Source organism: Aplysia californica, unplaced genomic scaffold (genome assembly GCF_000002075.1).
Source record: "Aplysia californica isolate F4 #8 unplaced genomic scaffold, AplCal3.0 scaffold00326, whole genome shotgun sequence".
Lineage (NCBI taxonomy): Eukaryota > Metazoa > Mollusca > Gastropoda > Aplysiida > Aplysiidae > Aplysia > Aplysia californica.
In genome coordinates, this window is record NW_004797596.1 from 93,974 (window position 1) to 104,000 (window position 10,027).

Here is a 10,027-nt window from a genome sequence, read left to right on the forward strand (position 1 = left end):
GAGAGAGAGAGAGAAAGAAAGAGTGTGTGTGGGGGGTAGAGAAGCGAGATAGTTTCTATGTCAGGCTTGTGTTTTAGACCCGCCTTCATTTTCCTTTGTTCTTTTCTTTGCTTGGCTTGTTCAATGAACAACAAATGAATAGAAACAAGATACGAGCTGTAGTGGTTTCTCATACATTTTCCGAAAAATACAGCTGACGACGGACAGGATCAACGGAGGGAAGGAGGTAAATACATATTTTAGAAAAGAAGAATTTATTTCTGGGAACCGGGGTATAAAACAGATCACACCAGAGCACCCATCAACCACCCACAGTAAGTTTGTTTAGTAAGTTTTACGGCACCTGCAACACAATAAGGTCATATAAGTGCCGAAGATTAGAGGTGTTACAAGGGAAACAAACACAAAACAGAAGAAGGAGAGAGATAAGGACGATACAAGTTTGATAGGAAAGAAGGAGCACACCACACCAGAGCACACGCCAACAACCCACACCCACAGTAAGACACAAGAATGCTACTTAGAATCGACAAAAGGCACCGTACATAAAGTAAAATCATAAAATGAACAACGAGAGAAGACAACTATACGAGGGATCAAAACAGGAGAATAAAGAGAATGTATAAACAAAAATATCAGAGGTGCCACTTGGTTACAAATTCTGAAACTTTTGGGACCGGGTAGAAACTAGCGCGTGGGAAACAACATTTACAGATCATATAATATTATCATCATCAAATGCCATTTCTGCGACAGACATCGGCGATCATGGTTCTCCATTCATTATATTGGCCTAATATTGCATTTCATTAATGGATTTGACTGTCTTTATATAAAGTGCATTATTATATGCACAAAGACATAAAAATATAAATATAGATCTATGTACATGTAAAATCAGACAAAATTATGAAATTTTAGAAACCAAGATTTATCTGGGAAACTGGCACCTCTATTACAAACATTTCCACTTTCCCCCTCCCCACTCTTTACAAAAAAAACCCAATCCTTTAAAACCCTTTTTAAAAATCTAATCCAACGGTCGACCAAGACAGAGAAAGGTTACAAAAGTGTACGGTGCACAATCCACGCAAAAAGCATACGACGTAATCAATCAATTAGGCGATTGCCCCTTCAGTAGTTTCACTACAGCCACAAAGCAGGATTTTTTGGCGTTCTGGAACGCAGCACTTCCAAGATTAACCCTTTCCTGGCAAAATCCCAAGGATGCTTACTCACCGTCAGCGTAGACCTGGAGGCTGGGTACCATACCTGGATTTACAACCTGGATTTACGATAGGTAGAAGTGGTGTAGACGTTGCAGGGTCGTGCAAGTAAACATGAGGTGCATTACGGAATAATGCTCTTTGAACAGCTTGACATTCAATCCAATATTTTTCCGATACTCTCTCTCTCTCTCTCTCTCTCTCTCTCTCTCCCGCTCTCTCTCTCTCTCGCCTCCTCCTCCGCCTCCCCTCTTTGTCACCCCTAAAAACCCCTTTCCGTGTCTACAGAAAATTGGCAGAGAACGTAGTTGGCATACTCATAAAGTTAAAGTCATACACATTTTTTTAATAATAATTCGATCACACCTGTTTTTCACCCAAGAGCTTTTGAGGCCGGTATTGTTATTGGGGACGTCGCTGCCTTTCATTCTTGTTATCTACCTCCGCCCTTTCCAAAGTCACTTGCAGTGAGAATCACACACTCTGCTACTTCTGTGCCTTTATTTTACCCACATCAAACATGCCCTACAAACAAACAAAACCCCTTTCCAATGATGCTATAGCCAATATAGCAACCCTCACCACAGCCTCGGCACACGCCAAAGTACCGTAGGCTACAAAGTCAGTAACTTCCCGTGTGCAACTCACGGGCTCTCTGTGTTCTAGCAACACACAGACGCGATCCCATACGGTAAGAGTAAGAAAAAGGTCATGGGATTGCGCAGCATGCCAGAGCAAAACAAACAAAGCAGCTTCGGGGGAAGGTAGGTGAGTAGGAAGAGAGGGGGGGGGGGGGGTAGAGAGGGGCTAGGAAAGGTAAAGAGAGTTCAGCGAACGTGCTACCTGCAGACAGAAAGGTAGCTCGATTATTGTAATTATTTTCCGCATCATGTTCTTAACAGCGTCAAATATTTGGAGTAAATAAAAGTGTGAGTGCACGGTACAGAAACAACAATAGTTCTGAACGACGGTCAGAAAGACGTGAAATGATCAGTTTTCTTTAAACTCACAGTGAGTCATGGGGTTTATCGACGCATCGTTCAAATCTTTTGTGTAAACTATTTGGCAACACACGGCCTGTCTGGCATCTTATCTCCCCAAAGATGCTGATCTTTCTCTCCGTACAACTGGTTCTATTCTGGTTCTTGTATGCAAACCACAACAGCCCATGTGCTAATTAAACGATCCCAAAGCGAAAGGTAAATATAATAAATGTGCTGGTCGATAAAGGCATGTGTACACAATCACGCCCAGAGAGCCAATGATACCATAAAGTGGATTCTTGAGAGAGGAGATTACTATATCAAGCAGAATTCTGCAAAGAGAGGTTCAACAGGACACTTACAGATGATTCTTGGGTGAGAGGACATAAATATCAAGCAGAATTCTGCCCAAAGGACACTTTCCGAAACATAACTTTCTGAAAAGTGTTGATTTCTTAGGCTTGAACCGAAATACATTAGACGCCATAAAAATCACTTTTTTTTTAAAGCAAACGGATTTTTAAAATGCAACAAAGCAACAAACAAAAAATTAACCAAACCTAGACTGCTCTGTATGGTAAGGGTTTTACGGGGCTCGCAACTGCTAAGGTCATATGAGCGCGCGGGACACATTAAACATTTTCAGTTGGTAGAAATTTTGAATTTTGGCCGGGTGGCGGCCGAAGCCTACTCTTAACGATTTTGGACCACCAAGGGATCTTTAACGTGCGCAACTTTAACGAGGGACCTCTGAAATGTTTCACCCTTGTCAGAGAAGGCTAGGTGTACATCTTTCCTACCATAAGGTCAGGGGTGTGGCTGAAAGACAGCAGTAAGAAGGAGCCAAGGAGTAGCAGTAGAAAGGCTGCAGAAAGAGTCAGAAGCCCAGAGGAGGGGGCAAAGGAGGTGAGGGGCAGAAAGGGGAGACGAAAGCAGACGACAGAACATTTTTAAAGAGCAGGAAAGGAGGTGAAAGGAGGCGATTTTAGAGAAGAACAATTTCTGCCCCATTTCTCATAATAATATAAGAAAAAGACAATACATGTACATAATATGTATATGATGATGTATGTAATCCAAAAAAGAGAACATGCACACTGCACTGATGGTAAGGTTGACATGACAAGAGAAATCAGTTGGAAAACAGGACAACACAGACAGCGGGTTAAATCCATGAACTTTCTCAAGAAGCCTCGACTATTGACAAACCCAAAAACCAGTTTCTGGTGTAAAAATGTCTAAACTTGGTGACTGTAAAGAACAATACTAAGACTGGAATGAAAAACTGATAGTCAGCTTGAGAATAACAGTTTGGCTCTTGAAGAACCAGCACTCGCTGATTCTCAGAAAAATGCACGTGCGCGGGCATCGGTTCAAATACACACACAAGAGACGTTTATTTACAAAGCTATTTCTATTAGGGAAATCCCTGTCGGTGGACTACAATTTGAGTGAGCTCATTAAAATGACAAGACAGGAAGCACTGGAAAACATTATGGGCAAGCCGGAAATATAATGGGTTTCAAGCAAGACTAGGAAGGGAGTGCAAACACATGTGTGCGTGTGTTTAGGAGAGAGAGAGAGGGAGGGAGAGAGAAGGAGAGAGAGGGAGAGAGAGAGAGAGAGAGAGAGAGAGAGAGAGAGAGAGAGAGAGAGAGAGAGAGAGAGAGAGAGAGAGAGAGAGCAGAAAGGGCTGTGGCGCTCGCTCGCTCGCACACACGCGCGCGCACACTCACATAGTGCACACACAAACACACATTTATACACTGTGGCGCTCGCACACACGCACACATACACACACAATATGACATAATAGTACACACACACAAACACACACATGCATTCACACACACGCACGCGCACCCCCTAAACACCCGCACACGTCTTTGCAATTCCCTCCTAGTCTTAGTTTAAACTTGTTTTTAAGGCCAGCTCATGTTTTCCAGCCTCCTGCTTTGTCTATAGCGAGCTCACTCAAAGGACAGTACCCTACACCGATCGGGACAAGATTGGGACGTATAGATGAGCAGATGAGGGGTTCCAGAAACATTTTGACTCAACTAGCGGAGTCCACATTTTACGATGTCACCTTCTGGTGTTGCAGTCATCTCGTAATGTTGGGAAACAGATGGCAAAGGAAACATTGTCAGAAACGGGAGTGCTTTTATATTTTATAGTCTGGTGGAGCATCTGAGTAGGCCCTACCAGGGAAGGACGACAATGATGGTGCTATGAGACAAGGATACAGAAAGGTGGTGAAAGAAATAAAGGTACAACTTGGAGATTTGAAAAAAACAAAATCATTTCAATACACAGACACAAAAGAATATAACAAGAAGTGTGCAGTAGGTACCCAAAAACACTAGTAAAGGGAATGGAACAAAAAAGGAAGGCAAAATGGAAACAACTGCGGTTTTTTTTTAAATCTTAAAAGAGCACAATCCTCTCCAGCTGTTGCCCACAAAATGAAATCTGTAGAATTAATTTATTAATCATTCATTTAAAACATTTTCAGAACAAATCCAGAGAGAACATCAAACATCTCGAACTAGTCTGACAACAAAACATATATACATATATATCAATGGCAAAACCATCTGTCACACTTCGTCTCGGGGCGGGGGAGACTTTGATCCACAGGGCAAAATGCGGTCTAGTTTAATGTACATGACACTATTTGTGTGCTAAACTATCAACAAGTAGAACACAATTATCATGGTAGACCATCAAGAGGGAACAGAGTTGTCAGACTGGTGCAGTGGTAGATTGTCGAGAAGAGAAGAAGTATCCCTGTAAACCGTCAAAGACCCCATAGGCATGCCAAAAGAAAGTTAGCCCTTTCGTCAAACTGGAATGTTGGCTGTGAAATAACTTCATCTAAATGTCAAGATCTATACTAAAAATATCGTCTCATAGATGATATTACATTTTAGCCTCTAACCCTAATAATCATCCTGACAGTGAAAAAGTAAGAGCCTTGAAATAAAGGAGTGGGACATTTCCAAAAAAAATATTTTAATTTACATCATAACTTTACGTACTAAATTTCAAATTCAGAAGTCAGAAGAGATAGATGCAACTTTGGCCTCTGAAGTCAAAGATAAAGTGTACTAAGTTAGCCTACTAGTGGTTTTTTTAAAAATTAGACACGTCAGACACGTCTATATAATTTCTAACTGTTTTCCAAGGTCTCATGATGTTTCATCACATTTTCTGGAATCAATGTGGTTTTAGGAGCAGGGTAGGGTCAAAGTAACTCCAAGATAGGCAGGATAATTAGATCTAGATCATTAGAGAAAGGGCAGGGTAGGAGGGAAAGGGTTGGGATTACCCTAACCCTACCGAACCCTCCTAACTCTAACCCAAACCTCTAGTTAGCCCTGACCTTTTTTTAGGGAGTGTATACAGACCCGGTAACCGGGAACAAAGTCACGAAGTATAGATTTACAGACCCGGTACGGGAAATCTTTTGTGATTTCGGAAAGTTTCAGCGCCCTCCTGATCTTGGCTCAGGGTAGACCAAGGACCTCCTTGGGGTAGACCTAGGTTCTTCTAGATCTATGGCCTAGGTCTAGATCACTAGACAGACAGACATAAATCATAAATCTAGTTTCGAGGCCTAGATCTAATGATAGCGGATGTCTTTTCGATGAACGATCGTTTTTTCCTCCGTTTTGGAGTTGGAGGAATCAATAATAAGGCAAATTGAAGCAAAGAACAATGTCATAATTTCAATCGAGCAGTCACCCTCTCTATTTCTGTTCTGCCTCTCTATCTCTCCCCCCCCCCCCCTCTCTCTCTCTCTCTCTCTCTCTCTCTATTCTTTCATCTGTGTACCGCTCGCCTTCTCTTTCTCTTTGTTTGTCTCTGTCTTTCTTTATCCCCCTCCTACTTTCCCACTCTACCTTTCTCTTGTTCCCTCCCTGTCAACTGGGGCATGTGATATTTATAGCACTTCCCCCTGATCTCTCTCTCTCACACACACACACACACACACACTACCGGATCTGGGCGCTGAAACTTTCTGAAATCACAAAAGATTTCCCATACCGGGTCCATATACTTCATGACTTTGTTCCTGGTTACCGGGTCTGTATAGATCTACACTTCGGTTTTTTTTACCTTTCAACCTGATTGACTGAGTGGCTTAATGGGAATTTTAAAAGGCCGTCTTTAGTCCGAATAACATTTTTTCATATTCGGACCCGAGTCCGAATAAAAAAAATTCTTATTCGGACTCGAGTCCAAATATGAAAAAATGTTTTTCGGACTCCGGTCCGGAAAAAAGGAAGTGTCTTCGTTCTATAGATCTAACGTTCAGTGCTTCCAATTTTCCGCCATTTTTTAGTTTCCTCCACACCTTTTCTGCCGATACGATGCCCGCCGCCTCATTGATACGCCCCCCCCCCCATGTTTCTCACTTTCTTTGTTGTAGAAAAAGGTAAAATTGAAGATTAGCAGACCACCTGGCACCTGCATATTATGAGCTGTGTAAAAAAAAAGACCGATTCGTTCAAATACACAAGCCTGTGTCATCTCGATTGTTTACAAAGAAAAAGTTGTGTTGCTGTGTAGAGCTGAGCATACGGCAACTTTTGATTCCATAGACCAGCGCGCAATTCATTACGTAGATCTACGTCAAGACTAGCTTATTATTATTATTGTAATATAATGATCAGTTGCCGGGGGAAAAGACTGACGCGTATGCGACATTCAACTCCCGGACCGATAGTGCCCCCCCCCCCCTCCCCGACACGCACACAGCCACACGTGTGCAGGCCGCCCATCCGACCCCGACACACACTAACGAGCCATCTTTAATTGCTTCTGATCACCTCTTGACAAATAAACATTTATTAGAAGCGCTATAACTTTTCAGGCCGGCCTCAAATTCATCATACGATAAAAACTCGGCTCCTGCACAAAACGCAATTTTGCCCGAAGTGATCCCGGTCTCTACCCAGCCTGAGGCGAGTCACGAGTGAGGCAGGACAGGAAGCCGAAGTCACGAGTCACAGGAAGTCGGAAGTGATGTCATGCTGGACAAGAATCAGAGTCCGAATAACATTTTTTCATATTCGGACTCTAGTCCGAATAGTCACTTCGATTTTAAAAACCTGCAGATCTGGAAGATTGCCTCACCACTGACGTCGGCGATTGTTAAGATTCCCGTGTTTAATTCCGATGTGCGTTTTTCATACCCTCAGGCATATTTGGTCCCTAACCCTAACCCTAGCCCTAACCCTAACCTAGAATTAGGGACCAAAGCGAAATATGCCTGAGGGTATGAAAAACGCACATCGGAATTAAACACAGGAATCTTAACAATCGCCCTGACATCGCCATCTCTCTCCGAGTCTGACCTGACTCAACTCAATCAAAATGTAATGTTGTTATAGATCTAGAAATCTAGATCTAGTTCTAATAGGCCTACCCTACTCATCTTTGATGCATTGCAATCAAGAGGCCTGTAGACCCCTACTCTATTTCAAATCTGGTGTGCAACTTAAGCTGGACAGTCCTCTCTGGCTTTAGACTGATAGTGACAGCAGTAAATAAAGCACCACGACAAATCTTTCAACACATATACATACGATACACTACTACAGGCCATCTTTCTCACCTTCCTGCATTTTCTGAACTAGATCTATATTTAGATTTAGGCCTAGATCTCCTAGACTAGTTACTAATCTAGATCTAGATTCTAGATCTAATCTAATAAGTCTAGATGCCTACACAGAGCAACCACGCAATGGGATGCTTCGGAGAACGAAGGAGCATTGTGGATACAGAGGGCACTCACCTTGCTGGGGCAGTACATCCTCTCTGACAGCGATACACATAAGGGTGTAGTGGGCAATGTCAAAATATGGATACATTTTCAACTTCGTTACCACTGTGGCAACATCCATATACGTCTGAGGATCCATGACGAAGAAATAATCAAGCTCACAAACAACCCTTATCCGAAAAGAAAGCACAACACAAATTGGCCTCCGTTGTCTGCTGTGCCCCCTGCACCAATCCAAGCTCGAAACTGCGCTTGCCGGTTTTCCAGTTAGAAGCTGGCTTTTGGAGCCAAAAAGTTCCAATAATTGTCTGTGCTGTAAAATACGGATATTGTCGAGAGTCCAAAACTCCAGAATTACTAGAATGGCAAAAGAAAATTTGCAAACATTTCAACGTTTTAAATAATCGACTCCTGATTATCCAAAGGGTAAAGTATCTGAAATTCACATTTTGTCTGCGAGAGCAACTTCATTCATAGATCAAATGCAAAAATGGCAATTTTGCTCATGGTTCCTCGTTCTCTGAGATCTCTTCTTTTTAGGCAAGGCTGGATTGGATCTTTTAGTGCTGGAAAGTGTACATCTATGGCTGGAATCTACTTCATCAACGCAAAGCAAGAAAAGTTCTAAGTCTTCACCCGTCGTACCAAAAAGATAGGCCACCCCCCTCCCCCCATAATTTGATTAGGAATGTATTCTTCAGTAAGTAGGCTAATAGAACTTAGAAGTCTAGGAAAAGCAGTTTTCTCCGACGGCCGAAAATATTAAGGGAGGCAAAAAAGTTTAATATACTAGACCTAATCTATCTTTAATTTGGCATTAATCATCTCCCTTCTTTCCAAGTTTCGATCAGTCATGGGTTTTTTGTTGTTGTTGTTGTTATTGTCATTGTTTGGGTTTTTCCCTGCACATTTCGCTGTATTTGTATCATGAAAAGAAGAGATCAGTTTGAAAAGGGCCTAGCAAGAGGCTATATCAGTGAGAAAAAAATTTATTTTTTTTTACTTTGTTTATATAGTATAGGACATGGGGAAACAGAGGTACCGCGAACCGGTTCGTTAATAATAATAATGTACACATTTAAAAACACTTACAATTATTTTTCTTGAAACAAAATTACCTCGGCCAGAGTGGTCTTTTCCTCATTGCGTAAACATAATACTGTTACAAATCACAATCTTTGACTGTTCTAATCAGTCAATACTAAGTCTAGCCTAACCCTAGGTTTACTTTTCTGTTGTTTTTGTTCATTGATATTTTTAAATTATCACCCAATCAATTTATGAACAAGCAGAATGCTGCCATAGTGATGAGCACAAGACGAGAAGTGAAGTGACAAGGGACCACCTAACATGTATTCACAGGGGCGAAGGCTGTCTTATTTGACAAGGTAATCAAAGTGAAACGGGACCAGATATGGCCTGGGGACCGTATTCATTTATCTAGTACCTCGATTCGCTTAAATAGTCGGTGTACTAACAATTATATTATATTATGGTTTTGCTTAGAATATTTTCTATCTGTCATTAATTTTGTTCATTTTGAAAAATGTGCTTTCTATAAGGGCTTGCTAAGGTTTAAAACATTTCCTAATATTTCGACATTAAAATGTTTTGCTAGATTTGTCTTTCACTTATTAAAGCGGCTTTTCTGTTGTTCTGTTTACTGTTGTTTAGCGAGACTTTCTAAGGTAATTGTTTCCTTTACTGAAGCAGTTATTTCGGGTTGCTGTTACCTTCTTCAAAAAAGAGGACTCCTCTAGTATTGTGACTGAGTGTTCTACCGCCAAAATCAACTGTGTTTTGTCTCTTTTAAGTCATAAACATTTTACTTGTGAGGTGATGTTGAATGTTGTGTTATTAAAATAAAAATAAAAACTTTTAGGTCAAACGATCGCTTAATGAGACTCGTGGAGCACGGGCTGGGGATGAAGGAAAACTTAGGAAATGGCCTTTGAAAGAATACTTTACAAAGAATTATGGTACCCGGAGCCTTTATCCAAGTATTCCATTTATTATTACGTGTGAAC

The 10,027-nt window shown here is 41.4% G+C and overlaps 1 protein-coding gene across 1 annotated transcript in view; it reads right to left on the reverse strand.

Moving 5' to 3' along the window:
• Positions 1 to 8,256, reverse strand: part of LOC101859715 (trimeric intracellular cation channel type 1B.1) — a 22,112-nt gene extending 13,856 nt beyond the window's left edge. Inside the window, exon 1 of the mRNA XM_005102455.3 lies at positions 8,013 to 8,256. Coding sequence (XP_005102512.1) covers positions 8,013 to 8,139 — 127 coding nt within the window. The 5' untranslated portion in view covers positions 8,140 to 8,256. The remainder of the gene's footprint in view (positions 1 to 8,012) is intronic.
• Between the last annotated feature and the right edge of the window lie 1,771 nt (positions 8,257 to 10,027).